The sequence below is a fragment of the Prunus persica genome, chromosome G7 (genome assembly GCF_000346465.2).
Source record: "Prunus persica cultivar Lovell chromosome G7, Prunus_persica_NCBIv2, whole genome shotgun sequence".
Classification (NCBI taxonomy): domain Eukaryota; kingdom Viridiplantae; phylum Streptophyta; class Magnoliopsida; order Rosales; family Rosaceae; genus Prunus; species Prunus persica.
This window is the reverse complement of record NC_034015.1, coordinates 17797329-17821226: the sequence shown is the minus strand read 5'-3', so window position 1 is coordinate 17821226 and position 23898 is coordinate 17797329. Positions and strand designations below refer to the sequence as shown.

The window sequence follows — 23898 nt, the reverse complement described above, 5'->3', positions numbered from 1 at the left end:
GCAAATTATTTTCCTCTTGGTTAGAATCGTAATTACGCAAGAGGACGTCTGGACATGCCTCCTAGACGTCATTAATAAGTAAAGTAAAATGGATAACGACTACTGAAATCAAATTACCCGCGGGGAACTTTGACATGTGGCTCCGCAGCCAATTAGAATTCAGAGACACAGCCGTCAAAAGATAAAAGCGGATATACATCTTCCCACGTACGACGTGTTAGGGTTTCACGGATCGGGCCACTGACGTCTCAGCTGTGAGTCACCGAATCCAGAGGCCTGTGACTTTATCAAAGCACACTCAAATCTCACGCCTCTCGACACTCGCGCAAGCGGCAGTTAAAATACCACTTCAGTTGAAACTCGAGTCTGAAGCCGACCCGCCTTTTTTCCTTCTCTTTGAAAACCGGCGAAGTCGGAGCTCCGAATTGTTGTCTGATTCGTCGGAACGTCGTCGTCTTGGTAAAGCCCTAAACCCCTAACCGGAAAACCCTAATCAAATTGGTTCCCTCAGGTAAGCGATAAGAGCATTTCAATTCGATGTTACATTTACTTTAGCTTTTCGAATAGCACAACACGAACATTTTCATTTTCTTTGTTTCGTTTACGAGAAAGTGGATGAAAATAGAAGAAGGTAAAAAATTTCGTTTGCTCTGTGAGTTATATGGTTAGAAATGATCGGCATTGCAGGAAATGATGAGGGGCGTGAAGCCCTTGCCTGAGGCAGCTCGTAGTTCGATGCGCTCCGGAGTTATCCTGTATGACTTGACGAGCGTTGTGGAGGAGTTGGTCTTCAATAGTTTGGATGCTGGCGCAACAAAGGTAATTACTTTTTGCCATTTAATTTAGTTTGGGCATTAGGCAAGACTGTCATAATTAACATTGCATTATTGTATTGGTGGTGTAGATATGTGTGGAAATCGCAATAACTAGTGATGAGAGTAACATTGTTTAATCACTTTTTTTGTGGTTTCAGGTATCGGTTTTCATAGGCGTTGGGACATGCTATGTGAAAGTAGTGGATGATGGTTAGCACTAATCTCCTTCATTTGGTTATAACTCTGAGGAATATTTAGGTTTCATGCCTTATTTATGTTCCTTTAATGTTACTTGTAGGATTCGGGATTACGCGTGATGGATTGGTGTTGGTCGGAGAAAGATATGGTAAAGTTCTCATTTTCCCTTATAATGTTTTGTAGTCAATGATTTTAGACTACAGTTGAAATTAAAATGCTAGTTTTGAACATAGATGCTTGACTTATATTGGTGTATATTTTGTGAATTTGGTATCTGTTCATGGATGAATTGTTCTTTATTTATTGTAAGCAGCAACATCAAAGTTTGATCATTCTCCTGGGACGGATTCTGCAAGTGGGAGCTTTGGTTTTCGAGGAGAAGCATTGGCTTCCATTTCTGACTTGTCATTGTTAGAAATCTTAACAAAAGCTTCTGGGAGGCCAAATGGGTATCGCAAAGTCATGAAGGTTTGGGTTCATTGCTCCTTTGAATTTGTTGTTCATAACAGAATTGCTTTAAGGATTTATGCAAGTTTGGCTCTGGTTGACTTTTCCTCTATTTTTCTTAGGGATGCAAATGTTTGTATCTTGGAATAGATGATGATAGGAAGGATGTGGGCACTACAGGTAGGGACCTATTACGATTCTTATTGTCTCTATCGAAGCTTGTCATGTTGTCTCATATTGCGTCTTTGTTTATGGAAATGGATGTCAAGGAAGGTTACCCACCAGAAAATTACCTTTGATGGGTCATTTCCATTACATTGCCCCAAATAGATGCTTATTGGAATTTCCCCTGAATAAATTCCATTTATAGCTTTTGATTAATCACTTGGTTCGTCTTGCAGTTGTTGTTCGTGATTTGTTTTACAATCAACCAGTTAGGAGGAAGTACATGCAATCCAGGTACCATTCTGGATCATTTTGTTTTTATGTGGTTTGTATGGGATTGTCCTCAGCAGCCTCAAACAAGATGGTGCAATGCATTAAACTGACTTGATCTGCTTTGTGATTTGTGTTACAAACTGGAAGCCCCAAGAAGGTATTGCATGCTGTCGTCAAATGTGTGCATCGGATTGCCCTTGTGCACTCAAAGGTTTCTTTCAAACTCATCGACATTGAAAGGTGTCTTCTAAACACATTTTTAATTGAAGAATGTATAGTTGTTCTTTATTTCTTTATAGGTTTAATTACATATTTCACTCTATTTGTAGTGAGGATGAGCTTCTTCGTACAATTTCTTCTCCCTCTCCCGTGGCACTATTGAAAAGGACTGTTGGGATTGACGTCTCCACTGCTCTTCATGAATTGAACATAAGTGATGGTGAAATAGAGCTTTCTGGATACATATCTAGTCCTTGCAATAGTCTTGCCTTTAAGGTAGAAGGATTTATGTACACAATGTAGCTGATTTCTAATTTTTTTTATATTATTAGGATCTTTGTTTCTTATTTTTGAAACATTTATTTTGCAGGCCTTCCAATATGTCTGTATCCATGTCTGTATGTTGGAGTTATTTGTCAATATAGAAGGAGGATTTACATTTTATTCTTTTGTTCTTGACCTTGACGCTGACAGATATTAACTCGAGGTTCATTTGCAAAGGGCCAATTCATAAATTGCTTAATCAATTGGCCAGTAATTCTGAATGCTGGGATCCGGGGAAGGACGTTGATGTGTCCCAAAACAGGAAACGAAGTAGGCCTCAGTCACTCCCAGCTTATTTTTTGAATTTAAGCTGTCCCCGATCATTCTATGATTTAACCTTTGAGCCATCAAAAACATATGTTGAGTTCAAGGTAAACTTTCTTATTTGACTGTAGATTGCGATCTACTTATCATATATGATATGCAACTCTAACGTCATGTTAAACATCGACTTACTGTAATAATATTTACCTTTGTGTTCACAATTACTAAACACTTATTCTCTCTCTCTCTCTCTCTCTCTCTCTCTCTCTCTCTCTCTCTCACTCACTTTGGCCAGGATTGGGTTCCTGTACTCACCTTTATTGATAAGGCCATCCAGAACTTCTGGAAGGAAAAGATAACTGATGGTATACCTTTTCCCCTGGCTTGCTTCTGAGAGCTTCATTTACATTTTTTTTTCTCTGGTGTGAAGACATATTAATGAATCACTAGTTTGGTACATTACATTGATTTGTAGAAGCGTATTAACCTCTGGGATATTTCTAGGAGAATCTGGTTGTCATGGAGCTGATATGGTTGGAGAAGATCAAATGTGGAAGAAAGGTGGCAACATTGTATCTTGAGATGAAATTAAGAAACAAATTTTATAAACATTTACATTTGACACTGAACTGAAATCAATCTGATTCTTCACCCAAAAAAAATTCAATCTGCCTATCTGTTTCTGCGATTTCATTTTAGTGCTATTGAGTGAAATGAAGTTGGTTCGGTTCTGTTTCCTGAGCTCATATCCTTTTTCTTTGGTTGCTAGATTTACTTGATGGAGATTTGTCAGAACTCTCTAAATTTGGGAAAAAGAGGAGCAGGTTACAAAATTGTCAGGCTTCTCCTGACCTTATGGAGATGTTAATTAAAGAGGACAACCATACATCTCAGAAGAGACATGTCAGAACGTCATATGGATACTTGCATGAAAATACCAAGGACTTTGACGACTTCCAGAAGCAACATATTGAGATTGAATTTGGTCATCATACCGACTATTCTTTTCAATCACGGGATGATCATCTAGCCAAGGTCATGCTCACAGCAACTCCGAAGAAGGAAAAGCATCCTTCAATGCCTGATATCAATTTTTTCCCTGAGGAAGATTATATCATGGAGTATAGGTCCGCAGCTGCAGAAGGATCCAGTAATGTGGATGACAATATCTTTAGCTCATCATGGCAAGATGAGCCCTTTAAATTGGATCCCAGTGTTGGCAATGGTTCAACAGGTAGTGGAGTATCTTGTGGCCTTAATGAATTTGGAACCGATGCAGAGTTCACCCACGATTTAGTACAGCCGTTCCTCAGGAGTTGCTCCTCAAAAGGAAGGTTTCCATCTGAGAGGGATTTGTGTACTGATGGTGGGTTAAAATTTCATTATGATGGCTTTAGAAACAAGAGAAGGCGAGGTGGCTTTTACAACAGTGTAGAAAGTCCAGAAATTGATGGCAGCAAGAGTTGTGATTTCGTTTCAAGGACCTTGTGGCCAGAGGAGGAATCAAGTGTTCAGCCCTTTCCCAGTGTTATAACAAAATTTGACCTGTATACAGAGTTTGATTCTCCGTCAAGAGATTTTATAAAGTCAATTCCACGCTATGGGGAGCATTTTGGTGGAGAAAATTCATTCATGAATGCAGAGAACGTTGTTTCCTGCCATAAAACTTTAATTAATGATTTGTGCTCAGTGACCTCCAATTCCTTATCCCAAAGCACTTATTTGGATTTTGAACCTTTCTCTAATATAAATGCAGTTGAAGGGCATTATAGATCTGTTAAAAGGGATACTAATAAATATTTTGTGGACGGTGAAGAAAAGGACTGCACATTTAGTTATGATATAATATCAAAGAGCTCCAGTCGAGAACACTGCAATACACATACGGACCGTGAACTAGAGTTTAATGATTATGCTGGTTCGAGAAAATTCTTTCAACCACACAATTTAGATGGTGAATTTTCTCCTGAAGGCCCAGATATATTAGCTGATGAGACAGATTGGTCACGTCAGTATTCGCACTGCAACGATAACATGGGTATTGACATGTATAAAAGACAAAAAGATCAGTTTGAAGATCAAGATTGTTTAAAGAATCATGTTTCAATAGGAAGATCAAAAAGAAGCCATTCGGCACCACCATTTTATAGATGCAAGAGGAGGTACTTTACTTTAAGTCACCCTTTGACAACAAGAGCAGGAAAACTTGATGCACAAAACTTCCATAATGCAGCTACTTATCCAGGTACTATTATGTGATTTTCCATTTGAGACTTGGAAATTGATGCAGATTCATGACTAGCTAAAACATCTTTTGTGCAGAAGCTAGCAAGATGAAGGATCTCCATCAACCTCCTGATGGTTGCCATCTAAATTTGAAGCTGAGTGCTGTCGAGGATATATCGGCAGATGACAGGTACTTGAACTCTAATTATTTTCTCGTTACACCATAAGTTGCAGACTTTATACTCTCAGTCACCAAAATTTACTTTTGGAGCAGATATCAAGAATCTCAAGATTTTAAGGCTGGTGTAAACAAACACGAAGTTGAAATGTTTGAACAGTCTAAATGTTCAGGGATTCAAGCCACTGCTCCAATTAAAGGTATCTCATTCTTTTATTATTTGAAAAGTGTAATCAATACTTGAATTAGCTTTTGCTTATTATAAAAGGTTGGTTCTCATCGTTCCTTGCCATGTTTCAGAATTTATCTCCACGGATCAAGATTCCCTCAATTGTGGAACCAAATGGCGGAATTGCTGTCCCCAGATCATGGTGAGTGATTAAATATGTGTAATACATATGTGGATGGTTGAAGCTCAAGATGAGTTCGTTGCTATCCTCGTTTCCCACAAAAGTTTACATCCATTTGATTAACTTATTACCTGTGAATGTTTTTTTTTATAATGCAGAATGCAAGTAAAATGCAAGGTCTTCATGATCAAAATAGCATACTTGATATATCATCTGGGTTCTTGCATCTCGCTGCTGACTCATTAGTCCCTGAATCCATCACCAAGAATTGCCTCAGTGATTGCAGAGTTCTTCAGCAGGTGGATAAGAAATATATTGCAGTTATGGCTGGCAGAACACTTGCTATTATTGACCAGGTCCGTTTATTGTATATTTTTTCAGGACATTTGTTTTAAGTTTTGGCTTGGGATTTCTGCTTTTCTATAACTCCACAATATGTTTCTTGGTACATGAGGGGCACCTGCAGTTCACTTATAGATTACAACAAAAGTTTGCATGCATCCAAACGTGTTCTTGCACTTACCCAAAAGTGGCCTTCAGAGAGGAGGAAAGAAACTAAGGATTATCTATGAAAATCTTGCTCACTCGAAAACTTTATCAGAATAAGATATAATTGTACATCTTCAAAGTAGATGCATACATGTAAATGTATAGCACTTGCAGCTGTTCTTACAACATAAATTTGAAAAACACTTGTGTTCATATAAACACGCACATACATTTACACTAAATCTCACATGCACACGAGTTCAGCTGGTGTTCTGACTTTGACAGCAATTCTTTTCTACAGCATGCTGCAGATGAAAGGATTCGGTTGGAGGAGCTGCGTCAGAAGGTATTAATATATTTCCTGTTTAAATGTTGGAAATGATTTCTATCATGGCTTATGTGACCAGTTGAATACCTAGGTGTTATCTGGAGAAGCAAAGACGATTACTTTTCTGGATGTTGAGCAAGAGTTGGTATGTAGCGTATCTGATGCTAAATTAAGTTTTTATGGTTGGATTCCTTCACTCTTTGATTTTTATATTTATAATTCAGGTGCTGCCAGAGATTGGTTATCAGTTACTTCATAACTATGCTAAACCAGTGGAAGAGTGGGGTTGGCTCTGCAACATACAAGCTGAAGGTTCAGGGTCCTTCAAGAGGTATTTTACGTGACTTGCCCAACATATTTCTCATTGATTATTAATTTATTTGATTTATAAAAGAATATGATACTGGTGTCAGTGTTCAGCATTATGAACATAGCAAATAATTTTGATGCAGGACAGCACAGGCTGGGTGTTTGGGCATAGTTATGGTGAGCTTAGGATGATAGAAATTTTAGAGAACAAAGAAGGTTTAGGGTTGACATTGTAGAGAAGACAGAGAGATGGGAAAGAAATTAGACACAAAAGACAGAAGTCAGAAGAGATAACAAGGCACAAAACCTTAAGCAATCACTCAAATTTTCATTCAATTCAAAACTGATTTGGTTTACAGCAGATAGCCTTATTTATAGGCTTCAAATGGAACACTTCATAACTTGTAGAAATAGCAAAAGACTCTTAAGAACCCTAGAACACTCATTAATAATTGGAAGACTCCTAGAAACATCTGTTATTTTCTGAGAGAAACAGTATTGTTCTTTTAGCCTGATTTTCTTGGGATTTAACTGTTTCGCAGGAATTTGAATCTCCTGCACAGACAGCCAACAGCCATCACGCTAATTGCGGTGAAGCACCATCACTTCTCATTTTCAATCCTTCCATTCACCCTCTTCTATGAGCTCAAACATTTTGAATCAAGATCTTTTACCTTTCTCTGTCATTTGTTTAATTCGAAGTAATGAATTGAAACCCATTGCAAATTCAACCACTTTTTAAATCACGTTATTGATACGAATTTTTCCTATAAATGGCATGCAGGTACCCTGCATCTTAGGTGTCAATTTATCTGACTCAGATCTTATGGAGTTTCTTCAGCAGGTAACGTAAAGCATGCCTCTATTTCTAGGATGTCTTTCCCCTCTTTTTGTGTTGATGTCTTTTATCATCCCCAACTTTAGTTAACACCAATGTTTGACACATCTTACTGTTCAATCTTCAGCTTGCTGATACAGATGGATCATCAACAATGCCACCATCTGTTCTTCGAATCCTTAATTCTAAAGCATGCAGAGGTAAATGCTGAACCTCCACACTCTCACTAGAGGCAAGCAAGTCTTGTTTAAACAAGGCACCATTAAGGCCTTTCCCTTGGGTGTAAATGTTTGTATCGTAGAGAAAGTCAACTTTGAGTTGGTGTTAATATGATTGACAAAACAACCTTAAACTATTTTGCCTCATTTACGCAGTTTCTGCCTGATATAAAATTGCCAGACAAGTTTTGCTTGCATATGAATTTATTACTTACATTTAGATGATTTCTTTTATTCAGTAATATTCCGTACTTTTTTTGTTAGGTGCAATTATGTTTGGGGATTCCTTGCTACATTCAGAGTGTTCCCTCATCGTTGAAGAACTAAAGCAGACTTCTCTATGTTTCCAAGTAAGTGATCATTAGAGGCTAAGAAGGCATCGCATGGATATGAATGTGGATTGTTGGTGTGTGGGAGGGGTATGATGGCTCATCGAATAACTATGAAACATTTGTTTTGCAGTGTGCTCATGGTCGACCAACAACTGCCCCGCTTGTCAACTTGGAGGCGTTGCGTAAGCACATAGCTAAAATGGCATCATTGAGTGATGGTGAAGATCAGTTGTGGCATGGGTTACGTCGACATGAACTTAGTCTCGAACGTGCTGAAAAACGTTTAAGCTTGAGTAAAAGCTAAGCTTTACATTCATTCTCATTCTTTGTACGTAGTGTATAACATTCTTCATACTGATCAAATAAATATGCCATCCCAAACCCACCCACCCACACCCCTCACCCTTTTTAAGAACGAGCATTTTCATTAGAAGAATGATGAATTGTGTCAGTTCTTGATTGATTGATCGATCATGCAACTTTCTTTTTCACAAAAAGATTATCAAAAATCCATTTTTATTTAACTTTCCTTTAAGCAATATCTGGGTGCTATAGTGATGGTATAACAGATGGTCATGGCAGGGTTTTGCAGCAAAACCCAATCATGATAGTTGTTGGGTGCGCGGGTTTTTATTTATTTATTTTATTGTTATTTTTTTAATCTTTGGTGTCAAGACAGGAATTTGGTAAACCATGGTTTTCAATCATTTGTCTCGTAGAAATTTAAATGTTCTCTACCAATTGTGAAATTAAGGGTGAAGACGATGCATAACATAATGTTATTATCTCATGTTCAGAAAGTAAACAATCAGGCATTTGCGATTTTACCAATGACAGCTGAAACAGGTGCAAATGTTAAAAAGGGGTCCTTGCTAATCAACATAGATTAACTTTAGCTTCTCTTTTCATTGTAGGGTTGATATTTTCCATTTCAAGTTATGTCAACCTACCATTGGAACTACCTAATATCCTAAATTATTGAGGAAATAAGACTCATGATCAACCCAATTATAGTTTTTTATTTTTTATTTTAAGAGAGCCCAATTCTAGTATCTAAAACAACTGTATCATGCATTAATGCAGTACCATCCGTCTCCAATTATAACAAGAGCGAAGGGAAGAAAGAGAGGATGAGAGGGGTGGAAAGAGCTATCAGTACACAAATGAGATTAACTCGACCACTAATTTGATTGCTATGTCAAAATGTTACCTTTCCAAATCAACGTTAAAGACAAACAAAGATGAGAACAAAATTTGAATTTACATTGATTTTGGCTACAATTAAATGAGCAAATTGTACAGTGTGATTTGTGTAACTGATCAAAATAGGAATCGCGTTTAATCTTGTACAAATCAAAACTTTCTACTTTCATCCTCCTCCTCCTCGCCCCTTTTGCAATAGAAGCCGTATCAATTGGAATACTAAACAACTATGCGATCTTGAAGAGGATGCATTAGCTCTGCAAATTATTCTATGTTGCTTGAGCAGCAAATGGAGCTTCTAAATCATAATTAACATTTCCATCAACCATCTTCCATGGTTGTGTTTGAGCTTCCTTTAATACCAGTGGCAGCACACAAGGCCTTCCAGATGGGGACCAACATTTTCATAGGGGGGCGTAATTCCTAGAAAGTGAATTCAACTTTCAAAAGCCAAGTAATAAATGCAAGAACAAGAGAAAAGGAAAATTTCTTTAAATCAATCACCCCTTTCCATATACCACCTTTATAGCTTATTAAAGAAGTTACGTTAGAACATATGATCAGCACTTTCATCACATTTATCATTTATGCCTCCTAACAGCTTTCCAATAAGATATCTTCTCCAAGTCTTAAGTTAATAAAATGAATTATGTACCTTGAAAACTAACACCAATTCTGCTTCCCCGTGTACAATGAAAGACAGGCTCCAGTAACAAGTAACTGGAGTCACACATTCTAGTAGCACAGGTTTCAAAATCTTGTCCATAGGAACGAACCGACGAATAATCTTTCCACTGCATGGATAAAAAAGGAGGAAAAAGAGACTATTAGGAAACATGTGACTATACAGATCTCTAAAGTAAACACTCGAGTACAAATAATTTATACACGTTGTCCCACGAAATTGAAAATTCACACATAATGTAAACAACAAAGAAAATATCCATAAAACAAAAATAGAAGCTACCTCACATAGTGAGTTTCTAGTTGAACTCCAAAGGCTGGCATAACCACAACGGACTCTGTCATTAAGACATTAAACGGGTTAAAAAGATGACAAGAATAGTTCTTAAAAAGAAATAATAGTACAGGAAGTGCTCTATAGCAAACCTTCTTCTAATTGGAGAAAAAAAAAAAAAAAAAACACACACACACACACACACAAAAGAAGTACCATCAGAGGACCAAAAGCCCCATCACTCGGATCCTCACCTTTCTCAACACTCTTCCGAAGCAACTTTACAAGGAATGCATCTAACAAGAGACTCCATAAAACAATGATCACTGATTTCTCCTGTTATTTGTAAGATCATCATGTCAAGTTTCTTATTATAGAAATCGGAATTTCAGATACCCAATACATTTTAATAAAACAGACATATAAAGTCAATCATAAAGTTTCTTTCAAGAACATGTATTCAATAAACCAATCCGAAATTGTACAATGGAAAATGGTAACTAAAAGTCACTACCAATCTAATCTCAAGTTCCTAAGCTCCTAAATTAAGCTTGGGATGTTCTAATGAATGGGTAGGCATATACTCAGTAGGACCTCAAGAATAAAGATATAAACAGAAGAACATACAAAAAGCCTTATACTAGATATATGAAATTAAGAGGACATAAGGCATACCTTAACCAAGAAAAGGTAGAAGGCGGTAGCTAGAATAATGAGAGCGAAGAAGTATACAAAGAAACCCTTTGCACCACTCTTTCTAACAATGATGTGGTGCACGTCAACTGCTTCACGAGGCCACTTACAATCATGTAAATATTTATATCTTGAATTAGTTGATGAACCCACCATTCCCCCAAACTTAAAGTTTCATATAATTGTGCCCTTATACTTTCCTCTGCATATTCACAAAAGTACCAATTAGTAACATTGCAACCAAAAATATAAGGAAGAAAATCTTAATCAAGATAAATGTGTCATCCAGTGAAGCTTAATTTTAACATGAAAGGTTTTTTTTACGTTACACTGTAAAGCTCCCACCATTTTTCTTTTTGGGACAATCTGTAAAGCTCCCAATTGACTCAGCCAGTCCGAAATTTTTATAATAAAAAAAATGAAGCTACCAAGAACATTGAATTGCAGCATTGCCACTGAGCCCCAAATTACAATGCTTTAGCTATATTTCCACAATTGAGCAATCGTACAAGCATTTCCAGCATATGAATTGTTGACTTTTAGCCGCACTTTATATGAAACAATTGATAAAGGAAAATATATAAAAAATACCCAATCTTCATTATCGGCAAAAAGATATGTACTTGTGAACAGACACGAAGACAGAAGATCAGTAGATCAGTAGAAGGCTCTGTGTTGTTTCCATGGATTTGGCACTGCATTGACATTGGTCATTACAATGCCAAATCCAGATTCCATGTCTATTTGCAAATTTATTTCAAAATGGCCCAAACCAACTTACCCGAGACGAAGTCCACTTTGAACCTCAATGGCGATCCGAAACCTGGCCCTGAAGCGTCTCAAATCCTATGCCTCCTTCTCTTTTCTGCAAACCCTAATTGTTAAATCATGGACGACGATGACTGTGATACGCAGGTCTTAGTGTACGATGAGAAGAGAGAAAGTCTGCTGAAAGCCCTAATTCGAAACTTGTTGGAGCTGGAGCACTCTACCTTCGTACTTTACCACCATTTTCAGCTGCTCACTAACTAAATTGTGTGTTGCATTCTTATGCAAAGCAATTTGCAACCATGTAATACAAATTAAATTAAATTATAAGTTATAACTACGTATTTGTAGCAATCTAATACATGTGAGATGATGTGCTCAACTATGTGAATAATAAATATTAATTGTAATTAATTAAAAAAACTATGTTCATTAGTAAATTTAATTCTCAACTAATAGCTATTAAAATGAGTCGTATATCAACATACATATTAAATAAGGTTGACATATTCAATAGACGAATGTTCGTCACCCGTAAATGTATTGTAAGCTCCACATATATTTAGGCTTGGAAATCAATTATTGCGTGTAGATTACTACTGATTATAACATGTTGTTATTTACGATGGTTGTACATTAAAAAAAGAATAAGTGACAATTTAAATTATTAATTTACTTTACGAGAAGAGAAATTCAAACTTGAGTGTAAGGATGCAAATTCACTATCCTAGCCAACTTACATATGCTTGAGATGGTATTAAGCCCCTATCATTTTTTCAATATTCAATAAAATCTTCCCTCTACCATCACACAAATTAGAGAAAAGGGGCATCACATGGATTAGACAAAGGGGCAGCTGAAAAAAAGGCAACTCAAAATCAAAGTCACAGATAAGAGAAGGAATTGGTGCATTTTGTCCCCAACAATTGATACCAGTCTTTTTTTCTTTTTTTTTTTGGGTGATTAAAAAAAAAAGGTTAGGGGAAGATTAGTTACTTTCACCACTAATACCAAGGCAAACCCACAACCTCGAGCCGAAAGGACTTACCTATGGCACCTAACTGTCATTTACCACTGATATGGATTTATATAAGAAATTACATATCGAGCACTAATGAGGACCACTGGCAACAGAACTCTACTAGTAGGACTACACACAATACATGACCTTACCAACTGCACCAACTGTCATTGGCAATTGATACCAGTCTTTAACAATTGATTAAGAATGTTACAAATTACAATAGCAACCAGGGGTCTAGTGGCAATTAAACATTTTTACATTCCAGACCCCAACTGATCAATCAAAATAACGCTGGTGACCTTTTCATAATTGCACCTACGCCCCTCATGCCAGTGAATGCAATGATTGCACTCAACCTTCATTTTCAAATGGCAATGACCTACTTTTTCTTTCTTTTTTTGGTGAAAACCTACTTTTTCTTTCTTTAAAGACCAAACTTTATGTCATCTTTTCCATGATCCATTCCTTGAAAGGGCAAAATATTTAAACAGACTTAAAACACCTAAAATCTTTCCTTGGAAACAAAGATATATAATCAAAATAGAAATTAAGTAGATATCATCAAAGGGTCTCAGCATTAAACATCTGATATTCATTCTATTAACAATAAAAAGAGGCAATGCAAAGATTGATCAGTCAAGACTCAAAACACAAAATCCCAACAGCAACTTTTCATATGTCATGCTAGACTAGTATATCACTATTATATCTATCTATCTAACTCTCAACTTAAACTCAGCTGGAACCATAAACTCTGCTGCTAAGGTTAGGCTTCGTATGTCGCCATATTCAAACAGGACCAAACTCGATCTTGGAAATTGACGGATGAATGTCAACCGGTCATGCCGTAGTCTTCTGCCTGCTGAAAAAGATTGTAGTTGCCTGCTTCAATCTTTCCAGTCATGAGGTCATTTCCTACAAACATAAATACCGTTTCTGTTAAGAGTTTCACAAATTTCTAAAGTTCAATGCATATATATTTTGGATGTATTTAGATGAGAGAGCTAGGGGGAGGGAGCGCACTGACTTAACATCTTTACCTAAATCAATTGACAGAATGGATTTCTATCATCTTTGTTCATCCAAAGAAAAAAAAATCACCGAAAACATTGCTGGCTTATTCTCTTAACTTAAACTTTTGGGGTTCAGCTGAGAATGATTAAAGCTCTAATCAGATTGATTTAAATTTCAGTTGTTGATATATCAGATAGTAAGCGAAGAGTCAGAAAGAAAACTTAATATAACAACTTACTTGAGTTTGATAGCACTTCATCATAGAATGACATTTCGCTTAAATGTCTGGAAGTCCTTAAACCGCTGTTTGATGGGAACATTTTATCTGTCTTCGTGGTCTGTGGATCCAAGAAATGCAGGTCAGAACTTATCTCAGGACTCTGGAAACACAAATCTTCAGTCCTTTGAGCTGAGTTCTGCTGGGACTGAAACAGTTCCTCTGGTCTTGTTTTCTTGTCCTTTGGTGAGTCCACTTCTGTCTCTACTTCTGATTCAGCATGGTTACATGCTGCATTTTGTTGCTTCCTTTTTGATCGAGCACGCCGGTTCTGGAACCAATTGTAAACATTCGTTTCAGAAATTTGCCCGTGCTGGCTCAGCTCAGAGGTTATCTCTTTGATCTTTTGCTTGCTTGGAGTTCCATTCCCTTGTTCAAATAAGCGCTCCAGAATTTGTAGCTGCACAGGTGTTGGAGTCCACCTCTGTCTGGCAGTAATTTTGTGTCCCGCAGATGTCATCAGCGGGTCGCAGTACAGATTTCCCATCCGGACACCTGATAGAGCAAGTGCACAAGTTTTGTTCAAATCAAATATGGTGTCATTTCAGATACTATAAGCTGATAAATTCTCTCCCTTATGGAAAGATTATCAAAGCTTTCAAAGTACGACACGATAAACAGAACAAAATTACGGGTAGTATCCTAATAACTTCAACAGAACTAGTTGAATTTTAAGATCAGTTTAGTTTCAGTTTCAGAAAGAGAATGAAATGAAAATGTGGCATGTGATTGTTGCAGAAAGAATGATCACATAGAGTCACACGCTCTACAAATCCTATCACACAGGCACTCCTCACCCATCTATACTCAGTAAAAGGTATTGAGTATGTTCTTCTGTGCAAGGAAAAGCAAGCAAAACAAATTGGCTGAAGAAATGACTGACTGATCTGCAATCTACACAACAAATTTCAGAATGTGTACGATCCAAATAAAGTTTAGAGGAAAGAGTTCAAGCCCGTGTGCAAATAGAATGGAGAAACCAGATGATACTCTCCAATCAAATAACATTGTTGCTTTTAGAGTAAGGTTGAAATTCAACCAACCCAAAAAAATTGAAATTCAAAATAGAAAATTAGCAAGCTTTCCCCTGTGATTTATGCCGCCAAATTTGGAGAAAGAAGTTCTCTTAACAAACACCAAACAAACTAGAGATCAATGATAAGAAAGATCAACCAAAATAAGGCCCCCCCAAAAAAATGATAAATGAGAGACTAACCAGGCCGGGAAACAAACAAGCATCCATAATCATGCAGAAGAAAGCCAGAAATGATACTAGAAAGAAGAAAAAAAACAATAGCCTCCAACTCCAAGGACAAATTGACAGGCATGATATGAATTCCAAACTAAAAAAGGCCAAAGCTTTGGGAAAAAGAAAGTTCCTTCATTTGGATAACGACAAACGAATCAGAGAAAAACCCATCACAGAACAAAAACAAAGACTACAATAAAAAATTGAAAAAACTAGAAGAGAAACAGAACAGTGAGAACAGTGAGAACAGAGAGACCTGCAAGATCTTGCTGGGCTGTAAGGTTCTTGTGCATCTCAACAAGCTGCTCACAAATGGAGGCATAAACAGCAATTTGCTTGCGAAGAGTCTCCAATTGCTCATCAGTCATCACCTTCACATACAACACTCCTCCATTCCCATTCGCCTGCCCATCCATTTCATGCTCTTTCTGTTGCAGCTTCTCCCACTCCATCATCCTCAAAATACCCACAAACACACAACTCTCTCTCTCTCTTTCTCTCACTCACTCTCTGCGTGTTCAAACTGAGACAGTGCTTGTTCTTAGCAAAGAAGAAGAACAAAGATAACGAGAAAGTAAAGAATGAGACAAAAAGAGGCAGAAAAAATATAAAGACAAGGGGCGGAGAGTGTAGAAAAAGAAAGAATTAGTGGGTGGGTGCAGTGTTCCCATGTGTGTGCTTTACCATTCATATGCTGTTCCTTCTTCTTCTTTTTTTTCTTTAAAAAGTAAGTTTTTTTTAAAAACAGTTTTCTCGGATCCTAAGAAATCTGTGATTGATAATAAATATGATTTACCTACCCATTTTACATATGATTTTCTTTTGTAATAATCAATCATCATATCCTTATTTTGGAAGAAAGTACAAATAAAGAAACTCAAGGAAAAAAATTTGCGTAATTATCGAGTTACCACAACTCATCACACATTGAGTAAACTGCAACCCATCATTAACAGTGATTTTGTGTCTTGTCTCTCACTCCCTATTAGGATCAGTAACGAGTTTATTTCTTAACGCGTAAAATAAAAGAGATAAACACATAAAATACATCCCGAAACATATTTAACCGTTAATATGTTATTTATAACCAGATGCATAAAAATCATACATGCACGTGAGCAACTAACTGTAACATTATGTAAAAACATTAGCAAATATATTGAAACATTTATCTAAGAATTTAAAGTAGCATGATGATGGGAGGGAGGTAGTAGGCCCAGTAAATAGGAAGAGAGAGAGTGACGTGCCTAGTTAGTGCACTGTGCGCCACATAAAGAGAGATGGATAGATAGATTCTTCAATCTTGGTCTTGGGTTTGGAGCACCGTGCTCTGCTGCGCAGCTGCCTGCTGCTACAGTACTTGTACTGCCACTTCTATCTGACATTATGTGATTTTTCTGTCAGAGCTTGTTCTTCTGTCACTTTGTCTGACAAGCATCATTTTACTGTACAAGAACCAGAGAACCCATCACATGAAAAGTGAGCAAGTACTTTCTTGGACTGGCTTTTTTCTTCTATTTTTTTCATGACTTCTAGGGTTAGCTGAGTTTTAGGTTAGGTCCAAGACCAATAGCTTCCACAGATCATTCGCGTCTAATTTAAGGATTCTACATGCTTCAATGCTTTGGACAATTTGGATTGAAATTACTAACGGGTTTAACCTCAAATGTATTATTATGAGATATTTCACTTCACGAGTAACATTGATATATAGCACATACCACATGGATGATTTGTAAAATGTGGCCGAACTGCTCAATACTAGTATTTTTGCTAAGGTTATTAATGGTTAATGTGATCTTACTTACACATGAGCACTTGAATAAGAACCCAGATGCAAGTTTAGTACAAGGGTTTAGCTTCTACCTGTCAACACTGGCGGATCTACATAGGCGCAAGGAGGTGCACTTGCACCTCCCCTCGCCGGAAAAACCATTATAGGTGCTTCAAACTGCCCTTTTGCTCAACTGGTGTACAGATTACCTTATTTCCATTTTCAACATTTAAGTAAATGTCTTTGTCATTTTACTTTAATTTATTTTTATATCACTCCATTTACTTAAGTTTACAATGTAAATAAGGAAGTACCCCCCATTTGGATTCAAATAAAAATACTAGAAAATCAAATTCCTATCAAATCAAAATATGAAAAATCGGTTTTAGTACAAAATACGATTTAGGCTAAAAATGATGGCTCATTAAGTCAATATATACTTCATACTAAAATCCCATAAAATCAAGTTTTCTTATTTAATGTGTAAGGAATAAAAGCCGCCAAAAATTATCTTGAGAAAATGATTATTCCGAAAAACTATTTTTCATACTTAATCAATTTTGCACCTCCGTTAAAAAATTTCTGGGTCCGCCACTGCCTGTCAACATATATAAAAAGGTTTTTCTTCTTCCTTGAAAAAAAAAAAAACAAAGGTTTTTCTTCACATGCATGTGATCCACAAATTCATGTGTGTCATGACATGATGTGCATTTAAATATAGAGAAAAATGTAAATGAAGTGTATTTGGAACAGAATCCGTGCTTTGATGCTGCCTTAAAAAATTAATTAATTAAATTGTGACTAATGCATTCAATTGGTCTTTGGCCTAATCATGCCCATTGTTTTATTTATCCAGGAAAAAAAATTTGACTAGGATTTGAGTTTAGTATAAGCAAATGACATTGTTTGTGACTACTTAGCCTCATTAGAATTGAGGAGACAATGCATGTGCACCGTCGCCACTGGGTCAAAAATGGAGGGCGACCCGACCCACAACAGAAAACTACGTAAATTTGATCCTGCTGCTGAGGCTTAGAAACCATTCACTTACCATGTGATTCTTCCACAGTTGGTCTTAGTTGAGGGGTTGGTTGGCTATGGATAATCATTTTTTGTCCCTTAATTGGATTTGGCATTTAAGCCCAAGAAGAGGGTGTGTTTGGTTTGGTGTGGTGCGTGTTGCCTGTATCTATCTTCAAGATCCCAATTTGAACAAGCAAGTGTTTTGGGCACAAGGAAGGGGAGGAATTGGTGCAATTTTCTTTGCTGAATTCAAAACACACTCATTTTTCAACCATGGGCTGCTAAGGGTCAAGTTAAAAGTGAAGGATTCTAACAAGAGTGGGACCAATCTTAGCTGCTAGTTGAAAATTCATAATGATCATCCACCACTAATTATTTTTTTGGGGACAGTTTCAATATTCTAAATTACCATAATGTATCGAAAAAGGATTCAATGCAAAGATGTAGGTACATTGCCTTGACCAACTGATATATTTGTTTAGGTTTTTATCGGCTCAGCCTTTTGGTCAGATAAAAAGCTGGAATCCAAGTTCTCATGGGCCTGTACTTTCTTGGGTTCTAAGTTATAACTGGGACATAACAGTTGGGTGCACCTAACAATGCCTCAAAGCCCCATTACTATTAGTCCAATTCAGAATGAACACAGATAACCAAACAATAATATGCAGGAACTAGATCCCATGCTTCTTGTTAATATTATAAAACACTATTGTTAGATAACACAAAAACAAACAAGTTGCTCCAACAAATTGGATATGAAGATTTTCTCTGAAAGAAAAAGAGAGAACTAAAATACATGTACCCAATGTACACACTACATATATGTATAACTCCAACCACTCAACCTATTTCCTATCTCACAAACACACACAAAGAAGAAGATATATACAAGCATATGCAATCTCCCATGAACACTCAAACTATACTAAACAAACATGGCAGTCCATGTAATCATGTATTTACTTGCTTCCGCATATATAAGCCACTGACTCTACTAAAAAAAGCTTCAAACTTGCACTCCATCATAACTGCATATCATCCAAAATTTCCTGAACAAGATCTTCCGTGATCAGGCTTTCCATCTCTCCTCCCAGAGCATTAACGTCATCGTCAATCAGTCCCGACCAAGGACTCGATCCAAGATCCCGGGAGACCATGTCGTCAAGTGAGTAATAGGGTCCATCAGTTGGAGGGTGTAGGCGCTCATGGATAATTTGCCACACACAATTTAACAACTTCTTACCACGTAAAGGTGGCAGCACAGATGAACCTATAATTTTTCTCCTAAACTTAGACATGCTTCTAGGTGGTCCAAGAACAGTTGAAAGAGCTTCGTTCAACAAATCACGTAACACCTTGTGGTCTACCTTTTCATTGTGATCGTTTGCTGAGCTATCATCTTTCTTGGCCAATTTTTTGTGAGATTCTTCCACTTCTTCGAACACTGAGTTGCTGATGGGCTTTGAAAATGTGTCCCATCTCGCTAATGATTTCTCAAATGACCCATCATACAAACCACAAGCAACAAGCAAATCTCGTATGTAAGCCTCTGCTGGGTCCTCTAACCCAACCATTTCAGTCTCGACCACTTTCTGTTCATCTTTTATGTCCTCAGGCTCATCAGACTCAAGTTGATTCAGTTGCCTTCGCAGCTCTGTAAAATCAGCATCAGACAATTAGATGATTATGTCACTTGTCAGTTTACACTTCTGTCTAATTTCATAGTAGTCATGCCTCATAAACACAGAAACATATACAATCACAAAAGGTAAATTTGGGAGTAATGTCCAGTAAACAATGCACCACATTCATACTTATCACCCATTTGTCACTTTAGAACAGAATGCGTAGAAAGAAACATCCATACCATTCAGATTATCGCTGATGTCTCTGAAAGCCCGAGGAACAATATTATCCTCTCTTGGAGTTGCAGGAGTTGATATTGGACTAAGATAATCAGTTGGCCTCCAAAAATCTTCCCTAGCACTGCTGCAAACAGATGCAGGACTAGGAGGAACCTCAGTGAAATTCTCCTAAGACCATGTGCGAAAATATATTTAGATCAAAGAACTACAAGAGATAGAAAGCAATTGAATCCATTGATTCATTGATGAATTAGTACTATGCATAGATAAGATAAAGTATCCTCTTACATGTCTCTCTCCGGAGTTCATAACCACTGTTGGCCCACTCATGATATCCTTCATAGGATAATGGTTACAATGTGATTCCGCAATTGATTGAATTTTTTTGCCAAACAGCCTCCCCCTAAGAGTAAAACTGTACCTGAAATTGGAAACTTTTTCTTTAAAATTAAACCTTTCTTTCTTCTGATGTTTCATCTCCATGGACATGTGGTCAATGCCTTCATGCTTCCTCTGGATGTGAGCACCAGTTAAAACATGACGGTCCTCCAGAAGAAGTTTCCCAAAAGATGTTCCGGGTACTGGGGCTGATAAAGATCTAATGAGGTTTCTAGGGGACAACTCTCTATCAAGCACCTCTTTATCATGTGGTCCATGTCTGAATGATCTTGTTTTTTCATGTTCATCTTTCACTATTCCCCTTTCCCAGCAACTCATGTCTTTTTGAGCTTCCAGAGTATCTCCCACTTGTTTTAGTCTGGCCCTATCATTGTCAAATGCAGATAAACTAGAGCTTCCAGAAACTAATACAGGAACACCAAGATCTGTTTCTCTTTTCGAAGCACTTCTTAGTCTCTCTAAGAAGATCCTTCTAGTATCTCTATGTATGAATTCTGGGGAACCTGGTCCATTGAACTGAATTTCGCTTCTGTATGATTTTGTTGATTCTGACCTGAGCAAATTCATTCCAAGGTCCCTAGTTACACTTTCTCTAACCTGGTTTGCAATGTGTCGAGCAATTTTCTTAGGAGCTGATGGCTGTTCACTATATGGAGTCTCGACTCCACTTCCTCGGACAACAGAACCCCTTTTATGCATTTTCCCTTGCAGTTCACATTTTAGCCGTTCCTTCACCTCCTCAAGAAAATCTTCTATGCCACCCCTCTGCTCTAAAGTGTTTGAAGAACCTATCCAAGTCTCTTCCTGGTTACAAAGTCTATCAGGACCAGGTTTTAAGATAACTATCCTTGTAGGAGCAGAAGATGCGTCCAATCTCTTTTTAGAAGTCATGGAAGATTGCTCAAAGTCTAAGCTCATGGTTCTTCTGCTTCTTGAAGAAAAAGGTCCCTCATGCTCAGCTGGGAATAATTCTGTCTTATCTCCACGACATTGCAAAACACGTCCTTCATGTGAGATTGTTTTTAGTGCATAATCCTTAGGTTCTACAGTTTTCTCAATTGCTGTACGCCCTGAAAGTGCCACCTTTTCCTTGTTGAGGTCCTCTCGACCAAGCAAACGTCCTGGGGTTCTGTCAACTTCGACAATCCTTGAACATTCCCTAAACCTGGCAGCTTGCCATGCTTCAAATTCTTTCTTGAACTTTTTTAGTTCCTCCTCTTGAGGATGTTCTTTACGCCTTGGATTTTCAATTTTCTGGTCATCACCCCACCTAGTGGCATCTCTATCGTTATTATGATAATAAGAATCAAGATCAATCTGCCTGGAGGACTTTAAGTTAGAAGGGTCATGGGCAGCTGAGCTCCTTCCATTCGTTTCCTTCTTTGAAGATTTCATTCTCCTATTTTCACTCTTTTCCTCAATAGGCTGAACTGCAGATTTTGTATCCAATGGAAACATATCCATCCCCATGAGTCGGGCCACAATGTTTGGTGCATTTTGTCTGGTACTCGAATGTTTTGATATTTCCTCATTGATCAATTTCTTCATTGAACTTTCAAGAGGATAATTCTTTTTGGACCAATTTTCTTCAATCTGATACAATACAAGTATTGAAAATTCATCACAAAAATACAATTAAATGTGATTGGAGAGAGAGAGAGAGAGATAGAGAGAGAGCACTACACAAATTTTTTTATAAAGGATATTCTGATCACTCATTGAACTAAGTAGCTGGATTTGGAAATTTACTCAAAAAGTCTGACATGATGCAATTTGGTAGAAGAAACACAGTATGAAAGAAGAAATTATTTCTAAAGAAAGATCACTGATGCATACAAGAACTCAGATTTTGTTATACAACTCAAAAATGCATGATTACAACAAGAGTTTAGTCCCACCTAATTAGAAGCAGATCCTTCCTGTAACGACCAAATTTTTTTACTAAATCAAGTAGCAAATGAGTTTTACAAATTTGAGAAAAGATGCATAGAGAAAACCCAAAATAGTCCTACTGTGAAACTCAGAAAAATTCATACCCAAGACTCACAATGTATCATGTATCACAAGAATCATATTACAAACAACCGGAAACACCACATTCTCATGACTCTGAGAGCGCAGCATCCACAGAATCAAACCACCTAAGCCACAGGACATGCAACAAGAAGGCATGTGATGAAAAGTTACCGGTAAATCTCCCACATCACAATAGCTCTGAGGTTCTACTTGCAGCTCCAGGCTATTTCGTGGAGCTTCCAGGCCTGCAATGTGTTCAAACAGCCCACTGTATCAGCTGAGTAAGTAAATAGACAGAAACAGTTCAACTATTCAAGTTATTATCATGATTCTTTTGTCTCAATGATTGTCTGAGAGAGAACCATTTGTGTCATTCACAAGTGGGACCTTCCTTCCCATACACACTTTAGACTTTTTCTTGTTGCATAGAGAGAACAGTAAAACTCACCGCCATCATGCTTCTTATGAGTAAAAAGTTTTCTGGCCATGCTGCCTTGATTGAAATCAAAAAGGTGCAATAAGCCTCCTCCCATGCAGCCACAAGATCTACCAGAAGAATATCATTCCCTTTGCAGTGCTCTGTGTCTTACCCCATTCGTACCGGAATTAAATGCCTTTTATCCATCAAAAGAATAAGCTGGCACTTTAAGCAGTCTGTTTATAACCTGAAAAACCAAGATAAGCCCAGATTTCACTTGATGAGTAACCTCCCCTAATGGGTTTTTCTTTTACAGTACAAAAAGCAGACTTTACAGCGAAGCGAAATGAAGGGCCAGCCCAGCACACAAAGTTATTGTAATAAGAGAGCAATAATTAAAAATGGCTTCAATTCATCAATTGCATTTCATGCAAACAAAAAGTTAAAAACCCAGAAATTAAAATAAGAACAGAGAAATATCAATTCTAATTCCAAACATAGTTAATCAGAAAAAAAATAAAAAAAAATTTATGCACATTTTGTGAAACACACGAAGAACATAAACAGAATTCATCTATCAATTCAAAACCATTAGACACAAGAAACCCAGTAACTGTTTAGCTCTGAAAAATGCAGGGAGCTAAAGAAACAAACTTCCTGAATCTATATGATTTCTGTTGAGTGTGTGAAGGAACCCAGATAATTCAAAGCTCTATCTCACCGTTTTCTGCACTTGTTTCTCGGCAGCAACCAAACATGCCAGTGGGCTTCTGAAGTTGAGAGAGACCAACAGAAATGTCAGTTTCAAAAAAAACAATGATGATTTATGAGGGAATTTGAATTATATGGAAATGAGTGTGGGAAACTAAGGATGGAGAAAAAGTCTTTTTCCTGTAACACAAAAGTGTGAGAGAGATATCAATGAGAAAATAAACGGAAATTCAAAGCTACGAGGAGTTTTGAGTACGGTTGGATCTTTTTAATATAATAATGATAAAAACATCTTCAATAATTATAATAATGCGGAACAGAGAAAGCTACTGCTTTTGTCATTGGCTGGAATGGAATAAAACGACCAGAAAGCGAAGCTTCCATTTGCTACACAATGTTAATTTTCTTTTTAAGTAACTTTTAAAGTTTCCGACATAGGTGAATTGGTATGAATTCGATTTAGATTTACACCTGTGCGAAAAAGTAATATGAATTTGTATTTCCCAATTTAACCGAGCCTAACAGCGTAGCCA

The 23898-nt window shown here is 37.2% G+C and overlaps 4 protein-coding genes across 7 annotated transcripts; 1 reads left to right on the top strand and 3 right to left on the bottom strand.

The window, feature by feature from the left end:
• LOC18769688 (DNA mismatch repair protein MLH3) lies at positions 208 to 8497 on the top strand. Of its 4 annotated transcripts, XM_020568230.1 has the most exons (26): positions 211 to 511; positions 688 to 819; positions 974 to 1025; positions 1114 to 1161; positions 1327 to 1481; positions 1583 to 1640; positions 1862 to 1919; positions 2046 to 2138; positions 2228 to 2393; positions 2488 to 2503; positions 2592 to 2812; positions 3001 to 3070; positions 3210 to 3266; positions 3475 to 4950; positions 5028 to 5121; positions 5206 to 5309; positions 5410 to 5480; positions 5618 to 5815; positions 6250 to 6294; positions 6368 to 6421; positions 6501 to 6607; positions 7128 to 7176; positions 7370 to 7429; positions 7551 to 7623; positions 7906 to 7991; positions 8104 to 8497. In XM_020568230.1, exons 2-26 carry the CDS (start codon positions 691 to 693, stop codon positions 8275 to 8277), a joined length of 3714 nt encoding a protein of 1237 aa, XP_020423819.1. In that variant the 5' UTR covers positions 211 to 511; positions 688 to 690; the 3' UTR covers positions 8278 to 8497. The 4 variants fall into 4 exon arrangements, 3 of the variants coding, with proteins under 3 accessions (XP_020423821.1, XP_020423820.1, XP_020423819.1); XM_020568231.1 differs by lacking the exon at positions 3210 to 3266 and having other exon boundaries at positions 210 to 511; XM_020568232.1 differs by lacking the exons at positions 7551 to 7623; positions 7906 to 7991; positions 8104 to 8497 and having other exon boundaries at positions 209 to 511; positions 6511 to 6607.
• LOC18770443 lies at positions 9130 to 11894 on the bottom strand. Its single transcript, XM_007202580.2, has 6 exons — positions 11609 to 11894; positions 10810 to 11029; positions 10389 to 10470; positions 10144 to 10198; positions 9832 to 9970; positions 9130 to 9599 (listed from the first exon to the last, which is right to left on the bottom strand). The coding sequence occupies exons 2-6, from the start codon at positions 10981 to 10983 to the stop codon at positions 9498 to 9500; spliced, it is 552 nt and encodes a 183-aa protein (XP_007202642.1). The 5' UTR covers positions 10984 to 11029; positions 11609 to 11894; the 3' UTR covers positions 9130 to 9497.
• On the bottom strand, positions 13148 to 15766 carry LOC18771308 (WUSCHEL-related homeobox 8). The gene is made up of 3 exons (XM_007203348.2): positions 15416 to 15766; positions 13872 to 14405; positions 13148 to 13534 (listed from the first exon to the last, which is right to left on the bottom strand). The coding sequence occupies exons 1-3, from the start codon at positions 15612 to 15614 to the stop codon at positions 13452 to 13454; spliced, it is 816 nt and encodes a 271-aa protein (XP_007203410.2). The 5' UTR covers positions 15615 to 15766; the 3' UTR covers positions 13148 to 13451.
• On the bottom strand, positions 18610 to 23636 carry LOC18770239. Its single transcript, XM_020568228.1, has 6 exons — positions 23376 to 23636; positions 22685 to 22901; positions 22408 to 22481; positions 20110 to 21813; positions 19824 to 19989; positions 18610 to 19610 (listed from the first exon to the last, which is right to left on the bottom strand). The coding sequence occupies exons 2-6, from the start codon at positions 22767 to 22769 to the stop codon at positions 18979 to 18981; spliced, it is 2661 nt and encodes an 886-aa protein (XP_020423817.1). The 5' UTR covers positions 22770 to 22901; positions 23376 to 23636; the 3' UTR covers positions 18610 to 18978.

Bases quoted from the DNA above. Each gene is read 5' to 3' on its own strand.
- LOC18770239 (XM_020568228.1), bottom strand. From the start codon at position 22,769: ATGGGAGGAGGCTTATTGCACCTTTTTGATTTCAATCAAGGCAGCATG. The intron at 21,814-22,407 runs GTAACTTTTCAT...GTATTGTATCAG, and splicing joins GTGATGTGGGAGATTTACCG to ATTGAAGAAAATTGGTCCAA. The intron at 19,611-19,823 runs GTATGGATGTTT...CTGATTTTACAG, and splicing joins CATCAGCGATAATCTGAATG to AGCTGCGAAGGCAACTGAAT.
- LOC18769688 (XM_020568230.1), top strand. From the start codon at position 691: ATGATGAGGGGCGTGAAGCCCTTGCCTGAGGCAGCTCGTAGTTCGATG. The intron at 820-973 runs GTAATTACTTTT...TTGTGGTTTCAG, and splicing joins TGGATGCTGGCGCAACAAAG to GTATCGGTTTTCATAGGCGT. The intron at 2,139-2,227 runs GTGTCTTCTAAA...CTCTATTTGTAG, and splicing joins AAACTCATCGACATTGAAAG to TGAGGATGAGCTTCTTCGTA.
- LOC18771308 (XM_007203348.2), bottom strand. From the start codon at position 15,614: ATGATGGAGTGGGAGAAGCTGCAACAGAAAGAGCATGAAATGGATGGG. The intron at 14,406-15,415 runs GTCTCTCTGTTC...TTGCTCTATCAG, and splicing joins AGCCCAGCAAGATCTTGCAG to GTGTCCGGATGGGAAATCTG. The intron at 13,535-13,871 runs GTAAGTTGTTAT...TTATGTTTGTAG, and splicing joins TGAAGTGCTATCAAACTCAA to GAAATGACCTCATGACTGGA.
- LOC18770443 (XM_007202580.2), bottom strand. From the start codon at position 10,983: ATGGTGGGTTCATCAACTAATTCAAGATATAAATATTTACATGATTGT. The intron at 10,199-10,388 runs GTGAGGATCCGA...TCTTAATGACAG, and splicing joins TCGGAAGAGTGTTGAGAAAG to AGTCCGTTGTGGTTATGCCA. The intron at 9,971-10,143 runs GTAGCTTCTATT...TTATCCATGCAG, and splicing joins CTAGAAACTCACTATGTGAG to TGGAAAGATTATTCGTCGGT.